The following is a 21,434-nucleotide window of genomic DNA, read 5'->3' on the forward strand; positions in this document are numbered from 1 at the left end:
TTCTTTTTTTCCTGAATTAGGTTTTTTTCCTTACCAGGAACCTTTAACAGTAAAGGAACCAATTGGATTTGTTTTCTACTGATCAAAACCTAGTAGGAGCCATATAGTCTTACTTTAGCCTTTAGAAAAAAATATTTTTCATTCATGACATTCTTTTTTTAATAACAAAAATGAATTATGTCTATTTTTTTGCACAAACAAAAGCAAAAATATAAAAAGAACCTAGCATCTCTCAAAAAGGGATTACTTTCTTGTTTTCTTATTTTCAAAATAAAAGATGATGTGTGCTAAAAAGAATAATCAGTGGGCAGCTTGTCACAAATGTTGTGCAGCCTAAGACATTATGTGCTTTGAAATCATAAAAGAAGTTTTGCATGGATAAGTAAGTAATCCTTACTTAAATGATCTCAAAATATTTTATTTGATTTAGCTTTGTTCTTTTTCCCTCTTTGTCCTCAGCAGTCTTACACTCCTGGGTTTTGTTGTTTTAGTTTGGGGTTTGGTAGTCTTGGTTTCTGGGGTTTGTTTATTTGTTTTGTTTAGGTAGTTTTGATTCAGGGGAGCTGCTGATTCTGGGTCAGCAGTCTCCATGACTTATTTTATGTTTTGCCGAGGAGAGATAAAAGAGCCACATGTGGATCTGGAACTGCAGGTTGAAGACATCTGCTCTAAGGACAGGGATAACCAGTTTTATTTAGTTTGTTTAGTTTAGAAATTTAGCTATTGTTTATATTTCATGACCAACCTTCTGCTTACCGGCATTAAGTCCAATTAAGGCAATTCTTTTGTGATCTTGTTTTGGGCTATATAAATAAAACTAAATTGAAAATTAACTATGAGTGAAACAAAAGCTTTTGCGTTTTCATTCATATTCTCTTCCAGGCTTTGTAAACGTATGAGCACAGCTGTTTTTCTTAAAAGGAAGTAAATATGTTATATAATTTATCCGTATTTGTCCACCACAATACTGGCATTTAAATAATAATTTTGTGCATCCCAACTTTATTCCTGTGAAATCCTTGCAGATTAAAATAATAAGGTTGTGTGTCATCCATGAATATTAATTTAGCAGAAATTCACTATATATATATATATATTTTATTGCTTCATTTTCCACTTTTTTAGGATCCCTCCACAGCACTAAAACAGACACGCATGTGTTGTGACTTAACAATTTAATGTAAATCCAAGACAAAGTGTGATTACATTTTCTACACATATACAATATGCATATGTGAGCATACAAATTCTCATTAATAACTCGATTCACCTCGGAGACCGAAAAAATGATCAAAAGTAACAGTGAATAACAAGCTATAACATAGTTCACCACAATGCGAGCCCCTTCTCAGCCTACAGTTAATAAAGAGGACAATTCAAATAACTATACTCTTCTATCTGATGAAGCTGTTTGTCTGGTAAAACCCTCCTGTAAAATTTACAAATGCTGTCATTAGTTCTTTTTTTTATTTTTTTCTCAAAGCCTAATATAAATCCACTCCATTTTTCTACAACGAAAATGATTAAGAGAAGCACACGACATCGTAATGGTAACAAGCGCTTGGTAGCAGGTTGTTAAGAGGTTTTTAATTCATCCTTTTCTTATTGTCATTATATTTATTTAAACATTCTATAAAGCCAGTAAAATATCCATTCTCATGACATAATTGGTAATATTAGGCTAAGGAACAGGGTATACATAGAATGCTACGCCAACATATGGAAATAATAAGACATCACACCCCAATAGAGAAAAGTAACGGAGAAAAGACGATCAACAAAGAAGCCTACTAAGAAATACTGCAGCACACATTAGCTTCATCGATAAAGAAGGAGATTTTACAACAAGAAGAAACCATACAGCAATCGACAATAAAGGGGGTCAGGGTTTGATGCTCTCTTAGGTCCGTAGAAAATCTCCATGGTAGCGTTTTCTTGGATGGAGGGCGGGCCCAAAACGATTTAAATATAGCTTTGGTCTTCCAAATTCAGACTAGATTTATGCTTAAAAAATCTAAAATATGTGTCATGTTCTGCTTGTTTGGTGTTGCTTTTTTTTTTCTTTTGCTCATGTACAGGCTGCTGTGACTCCGCAGTTTCTCCTGTGGATTCTTCTAATCAGTCACAGCTGCCTGCAGTTCACTAATTAGATTTTTGTTCATTTAAGGTTCTCTGCTGAAGCTCTCTGTGTTAGCTCATTTTGTCTTTGTTTGTATGTGGTTTTGTAAATTAAGCCCCTTGGTCTCAGCCACTAATGTGCCTGTGACTCTTTCTGCATCTGGGTTTCTTCCTGTTTGCTAGTTCATGAAATCCAGACCTAAAGCTCAATAATCCAGCGACAAAAAAAAAAAAGTGGTTCATAATCCGAATTTATATTCTGTGATAAACAAACAGGGTTTGATGCTCTCTTAGGTCCGTAGAAAATCTCCATGGTAGCGTTTTCCTGGATTTGGATGGAGGACGGGCCCCAAAAAATGTTAAATATAGCTTTGTTCTTCCAAATTCCGACTAAATTAATCACCTCCTGATTAAAAAATCTAAAATATGTAATGTTCTGCTTGTTTTTTGTTACTTTTCTGTTTTTTTTTTCTTTTGTTCCTGTTCAGGCTGCTGTGACTCCGCCTTTTCTCTTGTGGATCTTTCTAATCAGTCACAGCTGCCTGCAGTGTACTAATTAGGTTCTTGTATTTTTAAGGTTCTCTGCTGAAGCCCTCTGTTTATTTCTGCTTCCTTGCCTGTTTGCTGAACCTTATGTTCTTGAGTCTAAAAAAAAGGTTTTGAATCTGATTAAATTTATATTTAGTTTTAAAACAGGGTTTGAAGCTCTCTTAGGTCCGTAGAAAATCTCCATGACAGCATTTTATTGGGTTTGAATAGAGACAGGGCTCAAAAACGATTTAAACATAGCTTTGGTTTTCCAAATTCAGGTTAAATGTGTCGTGTTCTGTTTGTTTTGTGTTTTTTTTTCCTTTGCTCCTGTGCAGGCTGCTGTGACTCCACCCTTTCTCCTGTAGATCCTGCTAATCAGTCACAGCTGCCTGCACTTCAATAATTAGGTTTTTGTATATTTAAGGTTCTCTGCTGAAGCCCTCCGTTGGCTCGTTTTTGTTTACTGAGCCTCATGTCCTTGCGAAAAATAAAAAGAGGTTCAAAATCGTCTTGAATTTATATTCTGTGATACATAGTGATGGCATCAAACCATGACAACCCCACCCTGAATTCCCCCGGGGAAAAGCCAAAAAACAAAACAAAAAAAAAAAAAACAAAAAGCGCAGATCCCCTTGACAAAAGAAAAGAAAACCTTAATCAAAAAGGGCTTTGAAAATGCTTGTATGATGGATTTCTTGGGCGCTGACCCTTCATGATTTCTTCACTTCTGAAGCAGCTCCAGCTTCGCTGAGCATCATGAAGCGCGTCTTCTGATGCTGAAGGTATCGGCGTGTGCTCCTCTCTCAGTGCTTCCAAAGCTGCAGGATTCTCAAGTTTACATGAAAACACACCGACGACATTTGGAAGTTTTAGTGCATTTCAGAAACCGACAAGCTTGTAGACTTATTCTTATTTCACCTTAAAGCTTTGGAGGTATTGGTGGTTATTTGGAAGGCAGTACTTTTCAATAAGGGTGGGAACTCAAAGCATCGCCGAACAAGAAAACACTCTACTTAAGCACATTTTGGTAATCGTAAGGTCACTCGATCTACATTAATGCTTACATTTCTGATTCCCCTTTTTATATTTATTAAAAAAAAACACACACACAAAGCATTGGTTGTGAGAAACAAAGGTTTCTTCCCTCCGCATACAACTGGGTGTTTCGTCTGAGAAAATAATAATGTACGGACGTCCTCTAATGGTAAAGATTTCGCTGGAGATGAGTAATTATTGCATCATGCACAAATGGTGCAGAAATTATTTAAACGGTCGCATGTGGGGGAGGGGAGCGTTACATTCGTTCGTTTATCGTTCAGGGAGGAAGGAAGAATTGAAAACATTTTTGAGGAAAGAAGATTTGGGTATCGAAGAAGTGAGCGTGCGGAAACTCCTCCCTGTGCATTCGTTTGTTCGTTAGCTAAATGCTAGTTAACCCTTTAGCTCCAGTGTTTATGTACTTTTATTTTCTGTAATTTTTTAATGGTTAACACGATCATTTCAGTAGATTTTGAAGGAGAAATCTCCTTCAAAATCTACTGAAATGATTGTGTTAATGGTTGAAAAGTTACGGTTCGTTAAAGATTTTGTGTTTCAGAGTCATTGGCGACGCCTCAGACCTCAAAAGCACTTGCCTGTTCTCCGCCGTACACGCTCAACCTGTTCAACTCTTTGGTGAGGCAAGCAAAAGAAGGAAGAAAAGTACTAAACTAGTGGGGGTGAACAGCAGTAAAGAATGAACAGTGGAATGTTTCAGTAGTTCGTCTCTTAACGGAGGAGCCAGACGTGTGCTTACACCTCAGAGACCCAGAGGGAATGAAGCCCATGAAAGAGAATAAAAACATCACACTCATGATGCAACCACGTAGCACTACTTCAGGTGTCTGATGGGGAGTGGAGGATGAAAGGAGCCCACGCGCTGGGTTCGGCCCCCTCCCCTGAAGCCAGCGGCGTGTTGCAACGCTTTACACAGGTGCACCCGCCTCCACAGATATACGACTAATACCCAACAGAAATGAGCCCGACGAGTAAGAAAAACACAAGAATTATTGCAACAATCTCTAAGAAAAAACATAAACACAATATGTACTACAGCCATGTCAAAATGAACTCATGTTAAGTTAAAAATACTTCAAATGTGTGTACTATGGCAAACCATGAGGGAGGGGGAGGTTTTGTCTAATCAAGGGGTGTCAAACTTGTCGCATCCGGCCCGCCAGATGGTTTAATCCGGCCCAGTCATGAAGAGAAAAAAATACAAGAATATTAAAAAAGAAAAAAAAAGTTTCTAGTCCATGTCTCTGTTGAGTTATGGTTATTTCAACACATTATCACTCCCAAGTCTTTTTGATGTTGAGTCAAGGACCCCTCTGCGTCATCTTTGACGTTTTGGGTATAACCAACTTGTTGTTTTTCCGACGTACTGGGTGTTCCCATTAAATCATGGATCCCCAACCTCCGGTGCACCATCCAGAACCGGTCCAGTACCATGACGCCCAAATGCAAAACCCGGTACTGGTACCCTAACCCTAATCGACACCAGACCAAATGTGGTACCAGACCCGAACTGGACACAGTACCGGGCACAAACCAGTACCGGGTTACAGTTAGGGTACCGGTTCTGGGTTAGGGTACAGGTGCCGAGTTTGCTACCAGGCGTCGCGGTACAAGGCCAGTACTGCGTAGGACACAAGTTACACAAGTTCTACAAATGAATTGCCCTCTGGGACCAATAAAAGTTTTCTGATTCTGATTCTAGATTAGTATACCGATACTGGGTAAGGGTACCGGTACTGGACCGCTCCAGTACCACGATGCCTGGTAAACCGGTTTGCTACCAGGCGTCGCTGTGCTGGACCAGTCTAGTACTGGTAACCTAACCCAGTACAGGGACCCTAACCTTAACTCAGTAATGGTTCACGTCCGGTAACCTTAACCTGGTACCATAACTGGGTGTTGCTTTCGGTACTGCGTCCAGTTTGCACCCGGTACAGTGCCTGTTATCGTACCTGGTACCAGTTCGGGTCCAATACCGCATCGGGTCCGTTGTCAGGTTAGGACTACAGGGCACAGGTATTAGACCAGCGGTATTAGACCAGTACCGCGTAGGACACAAACCACTACCGGGTTCGTACTTGTACTGGTAAGGTTAGTGTACCAGTACTGGGTAAGGGTACCAGTTCTAGACCGGTCCAGTACCACGATGCCTGGTAACAAACCTGTTTACCAAACAGGTTTACTGGACGCAAACCAGTACTGGGTTTAAGGTTAGGGTACCCTTTACTGGGTTAGGGTACCAGTAATGGAACGGTCCAGTATCGTGACACCCGTTAGCAAACCAGATACTAGTACCCTAACCCGACATCGGACCAGATTCTGTACCGGACCCGAACCGGTACCAGAAAAAATACCGGACGGGGTACCGGATGCGCACTGGTCCTTGGAATGCATCAGTACCGGTACCCTAACCCAGTACCAGTACCCTTACTTTGACCAAGTACTGGTCCTGAGGGTTACAGAGTCTTGGTTTTACAAACAGCCAGCATGTCAAAAAATGATGGTCCTTAACAAACATGTGACGACTTGGGGATGAGAATGTGTTGGTTATTTAAAGAAATGGCCACAATGCGCAATTCCGCCACTGGGGGAAGCAAAGGAAAAGAAATACCAGCATAACAAGAGATCAAGAAATAAGTAAGATGCAGTTAAGGTCCCAGCCAGCCTCAACGCTCTTAAGTTGATAAAAAAATTATTAGGTGTCACACCACAATTACCAAAATGTCAAAGAAAATAATAATAAGTGATTAGGCTACTTGAGGCATTTTTTCCAACTGAGAAAAAAACAAAACAAAAACAGAGCTACGGATAACAAGTTGACCAAAGGTTATTTGGCTATTATGTTACTGGTCCGGCCCACTTGAGATCAGACGGGTCGAATGTGGCCCACAAACCAGAATGAGTTTGACACCCCCACTCTAATCCATCAGTAGTTCTGATGTGCTAAAGTTCAAAAGAAGGGGGGGAGAGTTGCATTATTGGCTACAGGGTTTTTCAAAATAAAGCAGCAAATACACAAAGCCCTATTGGTTCTCTAAGTGTTCAGGTACCCCCATCTGGGCGTGGTCTGTGGTGTACCTGATTCGAAGACAAATGGACATCAAGCCACTCCACACCTTCCAGGTGTAGCTGCTTCCTCTCCTCTGCGTTCCCTTCGGATCAGCTTTTAAAAAAACGAACCAATCCGATCAGGCGAGGCAGAATCCCCGCCCCCCGGGCTCAGCGTTACTGTCAACCTGCTCAAAACCAACTTGATTTTATTTTATTCCCATTTAACTGACTCAACCGCACAGAACCTCTCCTCACCCCCCCACCACTTGATTCTCTTGGATGCAGCCAGGCTACCTCAGTCCTCCCAGAATCCCCCTCGCAGTAACAAGCACTTTCAGTCCGGCCCTGCTCCTGGACCCGCTCTCCGTCCGAACCACGACCACGTCTCGGGTGCCACCGTGATAAAAGTTTGCAACATAGCTCCTAAAACGTCCTCCTGACGTACCGTAGGCGTCTAAAACAAATGAGCTGTCACTGTGGATGAGAAACAGCAAAGGGGCGGAGCCTACACCTGGAAGAAAACTTCCCCGATGTCACACCCGCGTACAGCTTCCGTCTCTTGTGGATTCAAGCCGAGTAAACTGTGTTGTTCATCTGTAAGGCACTACAAGGGAAAAAGGTCAAAACCCTACCGGGGAGGTGGACTACACACGCATGGCTGACAGTAGCACACACAGACAATCACGTTGTACATGCCTATGTTATTTTAACCACTTGTGCAATCACATTTAAAAAAAGGAGACACAAATAAATATACTGGTATTGGAGGGAGGGGGGTAAAACCATAAGTGGTGCTACATTCTAAGAACGGGGCCCAGCTAAGACACCTATAGATAAAACCGAAGGATCATAAATGTCAAACATAAAATATCTATAAATACACTAAAAAGTTTCTTGTCTTCTGTTGGTTCTTTTTCCAGTAACCTCCTCTGGGTGGAGAAGGTGGAGTGGGTGGAGCTGCCCTCTCTTGTCTCCCCACGCCACCAATGATTTTGGAAAGAGTCAGACAGTTCAAAGGCCATCGACAAGTTTTTTTTTTCTTTGAAGAGCAGCAGGTTTCCGTATTTCACCTTCTCCCAAACCTCTTGGGATTCCACGCTTCCAGTCAGTGACCCCTCTTCAGCAGTCGCTTCCCAAACACGTGAGGGGGGAAGAAAACCAAATGCTGTCCCAAAACGCAAACTCCCGAGGAAAAAAACTGAGAAAACTCCACCTTTGTCATCTTCAAGTTACGCATGACAGTTTCATGAGGATTGCATCTTCCTCTGTCTCCATTCTTGTGTGACGAAGAGGAGAGGGTGTCGAGGATGCTGATGGGGTCGGGGGTGCAGCAGCGCTGGGTCAGGCTGTCCAGTGTCGTCTCTAGAGGTAAGGGTACTGGTTCACCTTGGTGGGGCTCAGCGGGTATCCAGTGTAGACGGTGGACGCTGGCGAGGCGCTGATGTACGCCTGGTGGGCGAACTGGGCCTGGTACTGGCTGTGGTGCATGGTGGGGGAAGGCAGCACCCGGTGGCCCATGCTGACAGGAACCTGGTGGACGATGCCCGGTGGGTAGCTGGCGTGCTGGACCGCGTGGCGCGCTGAGCCCTGTGACGCCACCAGGTGGGCCACGGTGCCGGTGGATCCCAGAGCCGCGGGGGCCGTGTACGTGTAGAGGTGAGGCTGGCTGGGCAGATGTGCGGCCGCCAGGTGCGGGTGAACATTGCCCGTGTGGGCGGGGCTGTTGTGATGGAAGGAGTATGGCGCCTGGGCGGTGATGTTGGGCGTGATGTAGGCCTGTTGCCGCCGATGGCCTCCGTTTCGCTCGGCTACCATGTGCTGCTGGGTCTGCACAAAGAGAGAATGCAGAGCTCTGATTGGCTGATGGGGAATCTTCAAAGAAAAAATCATAACATCAAAAAATCAAATCAAACTTTTTGTTATAAAAAAATGCATGACAGGAGCCAAAAACGGCCTACCATATTTTAGTTTGGGAAGCATTTTCTTGTGATAATGAGAACCGATATCTCATTATCACAAAATAAAGAAACTTTAAACAAGTAAAATCGGGTTGTCTCAATGTAGGGAAGGAAGAGAGGGACGCTACAAAATATTCTTCATTATCATGTTATCACAAGAAAACGAAATTCCCTTTCTTGTGATAATGTGATCCACTATCTCATTATCACAAAATAAAAAGACTTAAAACAAGTAATATATCTGTCTTAATGCAAGAAAGGAAGAGAGGGACGCTACATTATGTTTTTCATTATCTTGTTATCATTACAAGAAAACAAAATTTGTTTTCTTGTAATAATGAGATCGACTGTCTCTTTATCACAAAATAAAGATCCTTAAAAGAACTAAAATCTCAATGTTTCAATGCAGGAAGGGAAAAGAGGGACACTACAGAATATTCTTCATTATTTCATTATCACAAAATTTGTTTTCTATTAAATTAAACATATTTTTAAAAAGTAATGTATCAGTGTCGTAATGCAGGAAGGGAAGAGAGGGGAACTGTAGTATATTTTTCATTATCTTGTTATCACAAGAAAAAAAAAATCCTAAAAATATTTAAAACACGTAATATCTCAGTGTGTTCATGCAGAATAGGGAGAGAGGGGAGCTACATTATATTTTTCATTTCTTGTGATAATGAGATCCAATGTCTCATTATCAAAAAATAAAGATACTTACAACAAGTAAAATCTCAATGTCTTAACGCAGGAAAGGAAGAGAGGGACGCTACAGAATACTTATTATTTTGTTATCAAAAAAAATAAAGTATATATATATTTTTTGTGCTAATGAGATCCATTATCTCATTATCAAAAAATAACAAGACTTAAAACAAAGTCTTGTTGTCTCAATGCAGTATAGGAAGACAGGGACACTAGATTATCTTCTTCATTATCTCATCACAAAAAACAAAATGTGCTTTCTTGTGATACTGAGATACACTATCTCATTATCACAAAATAAAGAGACTTGTAACACGTATAATCCTGTCTCAACGCAAGAAAGGAAGAAAGAAACACTAAAATATATTCATCATCTTGTTATCACAAAAAAACAAAATTTGTTTTCTTTTGATAACGGATCACAAAAAAAAGTAGAACATGCTATTTTCAGCTTCCGCACACTAAACCCAAAGAAAAAATAAGATCCTGCCAAAAACCGTGACCTACAGTTCGACCTCCTCTGAGTGATGACCAAACTGCATCCATACCTGGCTGAGGTTGAGGGGCTGCTGCTGAAATGGGTGTAGCCCTGAGCGCTGCTGCCGGTAGGACCCGCCTCCAGGAACGCCCACGGACAAGTGATTATTGCCAGGCGCCACCCCATTGGATGGTTTGAACTTGTAAGCTGAGTTTTGATGATTCATTGCATCTGGGTAGCAGAACAAAGGCTTTAAGAGTGGTATCGACATTACAGCTGTCCGTCATTTATTGCGGGAGCTACAATATAAAAATTATACTTGAAAAACTAAATCCTAAGTAATCATCTATGTTGTTTGGTGGTCCAAACAAGAAGTGGCTCCAAGAAGCCAAAATCCTATAGGCTTCATAAATAAATTAAATAATAATATTTAAATAATTTAAATAATCCTAATTCTTATTTTTTCATTTTGTTTTGTTGTTCAAATTATAAACTGGACGATAAGATGCCTTAATAAAAGAAGGAGGAGTCTGCTGTCCTCCATGTTTAACAACTAAAATATTTAATAATCAGATTCTAATGAACCATACTTTCAGTGGTGGGGGTGTGGCCTTCCAACAAGCTCACGCTTGATTGGTGAGAGTGGTTGCTATAGAAACCTTGACTCAGACCGACTCGGATTTATCGCTGATTACTGATGACTTCTGGCATCCGTATTACAAACAAAATGGCAACTGAATTGACATCATGTGGTTAGAGCCAGAATAAACCATTTTCTCTGGATGATGTCACACTCGCTCAGTCCAGTTCTCCCATACAGTCAAACTAAACTTATGGAAAGTTGATAGTTACTAAGAAATGTAAATGAAAAAAGTTAAGTAAAATAATATAAGTTTGGTGTATTCTAGTGTGTTTAATGGACTTCATCAGTGAATTTAGTCAAACTGATTTTTATGCTCATTTACGATAAACCCTGATCAAAGCAGGTGGATGGAGGGGATTTCTGGAGTGAAGGATTTGTGTCACAACATCAGCAGCAGCTCCTTTACCTGGAATCAGACGCTCACATTCAATGGGAACCTCGTTGTTCTGCGTCTTCAGAGGGGGGATGATGATGGTGCGGGGGTTCCCGTTGTTGTGGTTGTCCACGATGGTGGTCTTTGTGTCGTAGCTGTTGTTGTTGTTGTTGTTGAGGGCCCTGGACTCCAGCGTGTAGGGACTGTTGTTGCTGGAACAGTCGGACTCCGGAGAGTCGTGGACCGTCACACAGCTGATGACGTTGTTCCTGTGTTTAGAGGACGAACTGGGAGGAAAAAGAACGGAATGGTTTGGATCAGTTTGAAGGGAATCATTTCATCATTTGGTCAATTTTTTAAAGAATTATTAATAGATTTTAAGTATGGACTATAAAAGAAGTAAAAACTTTAGACAATTTTTAAATTTTACATGTTGAACCAAAGACATTAAAATGTTTGAGGCAATTATTCTATGGAGCTAAGTTAGGGACAATATTATTTTAAACCCAAATAAAACAAATTGAAAAAAATATTGGTGTTTGGCCAAAAAATATATAAAATGTCAGAAACTTTTTGCTATCTTAAAATAAACGTTATTATTTTCAGCTTCAAATGTTCGATTTTTTTAGGTTTCCAAACTCAAACTTTCAATTTCAAAACTTATTTTTCGGTTTCAAATCTTTTTTTCACTTTCAACTCTTATTTTTTAATATTTGTTTTTGGTAACACACTTTAGATGAGGTGCTGCAAAACACTCCATATAATTCTGAACAAAGATTGTTAATTAATACATTTGTTAAGCTTGTAAGCAGTTTATTAAAATGCGTTTTGTAGACAATCGTCTCACTTTAGATGATAATGAATCTTATTACGTATGTTAATAAACCTTATGCGGCTTATTGTTCTAATAAATGTCTTGCCAACACCATATAAACACATTAATAAAGTTTGTTAAGGAATCTTATTATAAAGTGTTACATTTTTTTTTTGTTTTCAAGTCTGAAAATTTTCTGTTTGAAAACTTTTGGCCACAAACCGCGCGTCCAAAAACGCCGTTCTAGCGCCATCTTATTGTTAGAAATAGGCACTGAAAACGTCAAAAATTTCCTGTTTAACATCCTTAAAACGTCCCAACGTGCAACAACGGGAGAACATTTTTAAAACAGAAATTTTCAGATTTGAAAACGAAAAAAAAAGATTATAGCAAAAAGTTTCAGACATTCAAAAATGTTTTTGTCCAAACACCAATATTTTCTTCAGTTTATTTGGGTTTCAAATAATATTGGTCCCAATTTAGCTCCATATTATTCTGGAGAATGTTTGTCTTTTTTCTTTCAGTTAAAAAATAAGATGCTTTTTTCTGAGAAACAGTAACAAACTAATTTGTCACATTACATAAAAACACATTTTTTTTAAAAATCTGATGCATGTAACGTTTACAAAAACTCCTAGGTTTAGAATTACACACTGGAGGCGGAGCTTACCCGCTCTTCTGTTTCTGCTCGTCTTCTTCGTCCGTGTCGCTGCTGATGGTGATGATGCTGACGGCGGGACTGGGCGTGTCGGGGATGACGATGGTCTGTCGGGGGAGGTGCTGCTGGTGCTGGTGGTCGCGGGTGGTGCTAGAGGCCGGCTCTAGTTCGTTGGGCCCCCACTCCCGGCCCCCGCATCCCTGCGCCGGCGGGCAGTTGGAGGTTGAGCTGCTTTGAAGCACAGCGCAGCGTGGGGGCGTGTTCTCCTTCACGCGCTTGGACCGCTGCGGAGACAGCACCTGCGAGGACGTCACCTCGTACGCAGACGCGTTCCTGGTGGGAAAACGGAGATGTGTAGGTTTGAAACCTTGTAATGAAAACTAATGACCTGTGGGGGGATTTTTTTTTCTTTTGACCAGAGGGGGGGGGGTTAATGGAGGCTTGAGGATGAATTGAGTGTGGAGTACCTGGCAGACATCTGGTGCTGTTTACTCTTTTTGGAGGAGGAGCTGGTATTGGTGGAGGGCTGCCTCACAACATGAGCCACTCCCACGTTGAGCGTCTGGTTGGATGGGAGAGTCAACAAAGTCGGCTGCTGCATGATGGGATTATAATGGCTGCCGTGGGGGTGGGAATTCCTGCAGGACAGCACATTTTTGATTAAAGCACTGCATTAAAATTGTGTGAAAGTAATCAAACAATGAAACAAAGACCCACTCTGATGAAAATTGAGATTTTAACATGTTTTTGTTAAATTTCTCTAACAATGGAGGGCATTTTGAAAATTAAGACCAAAATAAGATTTCTGGATATTTATTTCTTCAAATTATTGTTTATCAGGACTAGATGAAAAATGCTGCTTGAAAAATGTATGAAGTGATTTTTTTTTTGTGCCACCATATTGCAAGCAAAAGTCACAGTTTTTAGATTTAGAATAAATTAGCTAAACAAACCAGAAAATATACATGTTGGAAATGTATACAAATATTTTTTTAAAGCAAAAAAAAATAAAATTGCTTGGCTAAAAACTATGGTGGCCCTGAAGTTCAAGTCAAATGAAAAAACTTAATAAAAAAACTTAATGAAAATCACAACAATGAAAAAATAATATTACATTTTAGAAACAAAAGATTTCCCCAAAACCTAAAGGAAATAAAAATGAAAACTGGAACAGATGGGTACAATGGGACATCACTGGTTGGATGATGACGTTTGAGTGATTTAAGTGAGTCTTCGATGTCTATAAACTTATAAAAGTTTTATGGTAAGTTTGTATGGAGCAAATCCAGTTTCACTTCATCCCAAATGACTTTCGGTTGAAATCATAGACAAATATCTTCATCCAATGTTTGCTTTTAATTATTTTTTTTGCTTTTTTCAATTGTCGCTGTGATCTCTAATTGGTTTTTCCATAAAGTGAAAAACAACATAATCCTAATGAAAAGACCACTGGGAATGCTTTGAAAGTAGATCAGGTTTTCTGATGGGCATTTCCCTCAGAGACCAGGAGGTGGCAGCATCAAACTTCTCCAAGCAGGTGAAGGAACAAGGAGGGAGGGCAGAGGAGCTGAGACCAGCAACTGTGGAGCCACGGCTCTGCAGAGGAAGTGCGACACTTTCCAAACCTCCTCTCTGAGGACTCTGGAGCCGCCACTGGACGGGAAGGGAGGGGGGCGTCTCGTCACGCCAGCCCTCCATCCATACACATAATATACCTGCTATCTCCCTGCAGATAGCCCGCTCCCATCTATCCACCCATTTATCAAGCCGTAGCCGTGACAAGCTGGAGTCTACATGATGTCTGGATGTGCACATATTTCCCGCCTCCCTGAGGTGAGGCGGCTCACCGGCGCTCATTTGGAAACGGTGATTCATTGAAGATAAAGAACAAGTTGTCAGGGAGGTGCGGGCTCCTCGCTCAGTCAGTCTTCCGCCGTGGCGTCTTCCTTTAGTGCGATGTGGACCATAAATAATGAATGGTCGGGAATCGGAAGTCGCGCAGTAACTTCACTGAGACATAAAATGCTTTACAGAACACATCAGAAATCCATACCTCTCAGCTAAATCTGCACCACTGCACGGAAAAGTTGCAGGAGGAGAGTGTGTGTGTGGGGGTAGTGAAGGAAAAGACTAGTTCACCTCCAGTTTGTGAGCGTCTGGGTGCTGCTCATGGAGTCGGGGATGACGGCGGCGTGCTGGACCGAGGTGTGGGTGAGCTGCTGCCAGGCGGGGGGCAGCAGGATCTGCTGGGTACCGCTGGGCCAGGCCTGCTGCAGGACGACAAGGACCAGATTAAAAAACATGAAAATATGCTAATCTACAAACAGACTGCTGCCAACAGATACAAAACATCAGTTGCTGGGGAAAGAACAAAGCCAAAATTAGGTTTAATAAACATCTTTGCCATTTTACCCTAGAGAACTATTGCCGGGTGATTTTCACCAAAGCAAAAAAATTTGCATGATTGATCTTCAATATGTTGTATTTTTCTTAATGTGCCTGGATAAAGTCTCACATGTCCCTGGAATGGGCGAATCAAAGGTCAAGTCTCGAGTACTATTATCATTTTTTTAAGGATTTTTTTGTTCTCAAATGTTTAATTTTTCAGAAATTTTTGAAGCAAGTTTTTAGAATCTTTCTGTTTTTATTTTTCCATTTTGTTACGTATAGCACCGTTAAAAAGAAAACTACTCTAATTTATCATGTGTTGTCATATTGTTGTTAATCTATTTTGATAACAAAAACTTTTTAATGGGTTATATCAAGTATGTATATACAGTATATATATACTTGATATAACCCATTAAAAAGTTTATATATATATATATATATATATATATATATATATATATATATATACATGACCTCAGACATCTCAGTCCAGCAAAGCGCAGTGCTAGGAACCGCTAAGATAGTGCGCAGGACCCTCAAGCTCTCAGGCCTCTGGTAGAGAACCCAAACTTGGAGGAGAAACCACCCGCGGAGGGTGAGAGGGGCGTTTATATATATATATATCAAGTATCTATATCAAGTATCAATACATATATATATATATTTCATATATTTGTATCAAGTATATATATATGAAATATGAACTTGATATACATACAATATACATATATATAGAGTATATATGTGTACATATACTGTATATATATATACACATATATATATACAAGTACTTATATTTAAATATACATACTTGATATAAATATATACATATGTATATATCAAGTATCTATATCAAGTATCAATACATATATATTTAATATATTTCTATCAAGTATATACATATATATATATATATATATATATATATACTGTGTATATATATAAACTTGATACATACATGCAACATACATATATAGGGTATATATGTGTACATATACTGTATATATATATACACATATATGTTAAATATACATACTTGATATAAATATATACATACATACATATATACTTATAAGTAGTTATATTTAGTAAAAAATTACCCGGCAAAATTGGTGGTGAAACTATTTATCTAGGGTTAAGAGAAACATTGTTGAGTTTTGTTTTTATTAGTTTGAAGGCAGTTTTATCAGTTTTGTACATTATTGTTGGGTTCTAACAACTGCAGCTTTGACCTACCTGGTGGGCAAAAATCAGATAAATGAATTAAGCCTTAAAGACCCACTGTGAAAAAAAAGATTGTGGAGGAGGGGGGACATTATTAACATGTCTTTGTTCTTAATTTTCTCATCCTGGACGCCATATATATATATATATATATATATAAATTAGCTAAAAAATTCACAGTCATAAGTCACATTTTTGCCACAGTTTGGCCAGGGGTGTGACTTATACTCAGTTGCAGCATGTTTTTTTTTTTTTTTTTTGGTTTGTATGTTTCAGAAAACTGCTTTTTTTCTCTGCTCCTGATTCACGATTTGAGTAAAGGGGTTAATTTTCTTAATATATGCCCTCCATCATCAGAAAAATACTACAAAAACACATTAAAAACACAATTTTCATAGGAGTGGATTTTTAAGGAGAGACATACTGTTGTTTTGTTTATTGGTTTGAAGGCAGTTTTATCTTTTTTTTGTTGGATTCTACAAACTGCAGCTTTGACCTACCCGGTGGGCGAAAATCAGATAAATTAATTAAGTTTTAAGGATAAATCTACTTAAAACAGTCTCAGTAAAGGTACAGCATTCCTTTGTTTGCTTGTGCACGAGTGAGCGTGCACCTGAGTGTGTGTGACGTTCCTGTGATTATGCATTCTGCTTGAGTCAAATCAACCTACATTCTAATTAAATTGGTAGGTCTATTCAAGCTGCTGTGAAAGACGCTGCTTTGTGTTGCAGAGCAGGAGGAGCAGCAGGCAGAATGTACCGCGGTTTGTGTGCATGCATGCATGCCTGAACACATTTGTGTGCTACGCTGTGTGTAGCCCTAATAGTTTAATGCAATTCTATTGATTAGTGCTTTAATGTCAGGGCTAATGAATTGTTCCTTTAATACCATTTGCACATCTCGTTACAACAGCATCAGTATGGGCTGCTGCACACACACACACGTAAATAGAGCCAAACATCCTTTAGCTTCTATCTTTACGTTTTTATTTTCTCTCAGCTTCTGATGCCGTTCTATTGTTCTAGATCAGGGGTGTCAAACTCAATCGCACAAGGGGCCAGAATCCAAGATACACCTTAGGTCGCGGTCTGAAGAGGATAAACATTTAGTAAACACTCTAAAACTACATTTTTAAAACTTTAAAACCATAACTTTTTTACATAATTATGAATTAGATATATAACATTACCTGTGATAATGCTAGTGTGAATGCTGTAAGCTGAATTTGGCCACTGAAGATGCTAGTGATGATAGCTGAAGAGACTGAAAAGCCAGTTGATAGCCAGCTAAAATGTTAACTTAATGCAGATTTAGCCTAAAAACAAAAAATAAAAAACTTAGATTAGTCTAAACAGTTAACATGTAGCTTAAAAAAATAGCTAAACTTCAAAATAGCCTAAAAAGATGGAAAAAAGCCTAAATTCGCAGAAACAGCTAGTCTAAATATTAGCCTAACTCCAAAACAGCATAAAAATCCTAAATTAGGCAAAAAAGCTAGGATTTAAATATTAGCTAAACTCTAGAATAGCCACAAAAGAAAAAAAATATTATCCAGAAAAATAATATCTGGAATATTATTCCAGAATAAATCAACTTAAACCTTAAATAACTTTCAATATTTTACTCTCCATAAAAATATATCTTGTCAAATCAGGCCATTAATTACAATAAAATAAAATGATCTGAAGGGCTGGATAGAATTACCAGCTGGGCCGGATCCGGCCCCCGGGCCTCGACTTTGACATATGTGTTCTAGAGTCTATATTGGAGATTTTCTCTGAGGCATGCAGGCTAATAGGCCTGGTTTGTGTTGTCTGACGTCTCTAATGGAACATTCTGATAGTCTTTACATTAAAGACCACATCCGAGGCCTTTATCAACACGCCATTAAGACGCCCTGAGGCTCCGCCCTCCACCTCCGTCTGCATGCCTTTCTCCTGGGTGTCTGCGTTGTGTAACCAGCCAGTCTGCCCTGAAATGCTAACCCAGTTAAGAGGTTGTTTTCTTTCTTCTCCCATCACTATCAGCGGCCCGCTGCCCCCCTCCCCGGGTGAAAACCCCTTTGTCACCTCGGGGCTTTGAAAGCCCCGGCTCTCACTCCCCAATTGTTTCCACATTTTCTGCATTCCTGCTCCAGATAAAGGTCCCGCTGGTTTCCCTGCCTCCCGGCTCCTTCGCCCTCCTCTCTCTCCCTGCACCGCCAGATACTTGGGGGGGCAAAGACGGGGTGACAGGAAAAAGATGAAGTCAAAGGTGGAGGGGCTACGACCACATAACTCAGTCACGCCTGTGAGACCTCCCACAGTAAAGGAATAAACACAACCCGTTATTAGGGGCCTGTAAACCATCTGCTCGCGCTAACTATCGCCTGCGTTTGTTTAACAGCAACGATGGAGCTGGACGTTTCCGTCTTCCCGCTGCATCCACGGATCCCATGAAGCGTCTGAGCCTAATCCCGGTGCCCCCTGACCTCTGAGGCCTGTAATTTGGAGCGCCTGACTTGGAGGCAGCCGTGGAGCTAATCACCATTTGGTATCTGACAGATTAAGCCGCCATAGAAAGTCAGGCATGTGCACGGACACACGGATCTGTGCCGCCTCCTTCCTACTGGATGATTAACTGGAGATAGGGGAGTGCTCCAAACCCCCCCACCGGTTCTCAGGGTTATTTGAAGCCTTCATGGAAATTTCCATAGGGGAAAAAAAAGCGCAGTGTGGCATTGGAAGTCATATATAATTGATGCATGTGTGTGCAAAGACAGTGATGCACAGGGGCTCTGTGTTCCTGCCTATCAGCAGCTAAAACTCTCTGAATGCTCTCTGTTGAAGGCCTCTTCTGTGTGAGTGGTGGGAGCTGTTGGTGCATCGGACCGTGGCAGCGTCTGCCTTCAGGGGGGTACTAAAGCACATCCAAACCCCACCAGCAGGGGGCAGTGGCCTCAAAATGGACTGATCTCTGTCCAGTTTTTTATTTCTGTTGTGAAGATGTAGAGAAGACTCTTCCTACCTGAGTGAGGAGGCCAGGCTGGATCTGCAGAGGCTGAGCACCAGGGGCCTGCGTCACTATAGGAACAGCATTCTCCATCCTCACCGAGTAACTTGTGTGTTTGGAAGGAGATGCCTGCAGTCCTGAGCAGAAAAAGATGTAATGGAGTTGAATAAATAAAGAGATACCACAACAGCTTTCAGGTGAGTGACTCTGCATCATCTCCATAACAAGCAGAGAGATCTAAGATGCTCTAAAACCTCTCTGTTCATACATGTTGAAGCTCATTGTAGGCAGAGGAACGCCAAAGAAGACGGCGCCCGACATCTTCGGCCGGAAGCCCAAACTTTAGGCAGAAAATGAGTTTTATTTTCTGTTTAAACATTTGATTTATCATCCAGAAGTTAGGAATAAGGCAGACAAATAATCAAGTAATTTGTAGTTTTAAAAACATGCAGGAAAACTTTGAATTCACTGATAAAAACACTTCTGATTTACAGTGTTTTATTATTATGAGTGCAATATGTTTTATTATACGTGTTATGGGTCGAATGAGACCAATATTAACATTGATACTGATACTGACATTGGTATCGGCGTAGATATTGATATCGGTCTTGACGGCGATATTGGATATTTCAACATATATCGTTATAGACACAGATACCAATATCAGTATCATTACTGGCGAAAATATTGATGTTGGTATCTTTGTCAATATTGATATTGGTATCGACACCAATATTGGGTATTTTGACACATATCGTTATTGGCCCCAATATTGGTCTTGGTATGAAAGCCAATATTGATATCAATATCAAGGCCAATATTGGGTATTTGACACATATTGGTATTGGCACCATTACTGATATCAATATCTTCGCTGAAATTGACATCGACACCGATATTGGGTATTTGGCACATATCGGTATTGGCCTTTTTTTAATCCGACTGGACGATATTAAACTGGTTGTTATTGGCTCGGAAGCAGCTGCGACTCTGTTTTCAGTGGTGAGTTCAGGGACATCAATGAAAACCTAAGTATGTTTGTTTGACTAAACTGATTTAGTGCAACTGAAAAAACAAACAGAATATTTATTACATGTGCAGAAGTTATCTTGATTTTGATTTAAAATAATAATAATATCAACTATTTATTTGTTTTTTTTATGTTTTTTGAATAATCACTTAACGTTGGAGACTTCTAGTTTGTATTATTGTAAAATTTGATGCCAATATGTTCACTTTAAAGGCAAATGAATATCGGCTGCCTAGACATAAAAATGATCAGAATCGTATCGACCTTGAAAAAAAAATCGTATTGATCGATCCCCGATACGTTTGTGTGAGAGCATCCAAATCTGATTTGTGTTTGAACCAAATGGAAAGATCAAATATTGTAATGCTGTTTTTTCACAATAATTTAAGAAATGTTTCAACCAAAAGTGGGTCATGTTGTCTCATTTTTTAATTGACATGTGCTTTATTTTGAAAGTTTAAAAAGGAAGTTGATCATGTTTGCACTTTTTTAATGCAGATCCGCTTTTGGTGGATTTTTAAAAATCGATTAAGTCTTACAATCTTGAAGTACATATCCACATACACAGGAATAGTAGGGAACAGAAAGCAATAGAATTGAAGAATAGAAAGGAGATGCTGCTTTAATCCGTAGAAGAAGACTCCTCAAGCTCGTGGCGGGGTCTGATGTTAATTTATCCTGTGTCAGTTAGTACAGCACATTTTAAAATTAGAAGTTTCAGAAGTTTAACACTTTAATTAAAACCCGAATGGGGGAGAAAAAACAATGATAACTTTAATCCTTTCAAAATTAACTGACAGAATTGTAGCAGCTGTTATTAAAGCTTAAAAATGTGAATTGTTTTGGTTGTTGGTACAAAAGATGAGCTTTAATTGGGGCAAAAAACTCAAATTATTACATTTTTTTCAAAGCCAAAAGTGTTCAGAATTGTAAAAACTTTTATTAAAGCTTAAAGCTGTAACTGTTAGTGTCGCCAGTTTTTTTTTTTCGAGCAACATGAACTTCCGATTCTGGCCAAAAATGTTCAGACGCCATCTTGTTTCCTTGCTACTTACCTTGAAAACCTGGAGGGCAGACGATGAGGGCCTGCTGGAAGGGGTCGGGCCGGGCGGCGCAGAGCTGGGGGGCCCCCGGCTGCAGGGGCATGCTCCTCTGGGCGACGGCCGCCATGGAGGCAGCGGAGGGCTGGTAGAGTGCAGATTGGTAGTTTAGTACGGAGACATCGGGACTCGCAAATGAAAGGGTGGCGTTGTTGGTGGAGGAGGAGGGAGCCAGGTTGGTGGCCTAAAGGAACGGCGGGACCAAAATGAAAAGATGAGGATGGATACGCGGATGAAATGATGAAGAAGTTCAAGAGCTCTGAGGGAGGGAGGCAGGAAAAACTAGAATGGGGGAGTAAAGCAGCAAAAC

At 40.1% G+C, this 21,434-nt stretch overlaps 1 protein-coding gene across 4 annotated transcripts in view; it reads right to left on the reverse strand.

The window, feature by feature from the left end:
• Positions 1 to 1,158: 1,158 nt before the first annotated feature.
• Positions 1,159 to 21,434, reverse strand: part of hipk2 (homeodomain interacting protein kinase 2) — a 172,607-nt gene continuing 152,331 nt past the window's right edge. For 2 of the 4 annotated variants that reach the window (XM_024280780.2, XM_024280781.2), the window contains exons 8-15: positions 21,080 to 21,308; positions 19,007 to 19,128; positions 14,525 to 14,655; positions 12,853 to 13,023; positions 12,398 to 12,718; positions 10,947 to 11,200; positions 9,968 to 10,128; positions 1,159 to 8,583 (exon numbers count right to left, since the gene is read on the reverse strand). In XM_024280780.2, the coding sequence (XP_024136548.1) occupies positions 8,119 to 8,583; positions 9,968 to 10,128; positions 10,947 to 11,200; positions 12,398 to 12,718; positions 12,853 to 13,023; positions 14,525 to 14,655; positions 19,007 to 19,128; positions 21,080 to 21,308 (1,854 nt within the window). In that variant the 3' untranslated portion in view covers positions 1,159 to 8,118. The remainder of the gene's footprint in view (positions 8,584 to 9,967; positions 10,129 to 10,946; positions 11,201 to 12,397; positions 12,719 to 12,852; positions 13,024 to 14,524; positions 14,656 to 19,006; positions 19,129 to 21,079; positions 21,309 to 21,434) is intronic. The other 2 variants (XM_024280782.2, XM_036212578.1) reach the window with 2 other exon arrangements.

This window comes from Oryzias melastigma, linkage group LG6 (genome assembly GCF_002922805.2).
Source record: "Oryzias melastigma strain HK-1 linkage group LG6, ASM292280v2, whole genome shotgun sequence".
Lineage (NCBI taxonomy): Eukaryota > Metazoa > Chordata > Actinopteri > Beloniformes > Adrianichthyidae > Oryzias > Oryzias melastigma.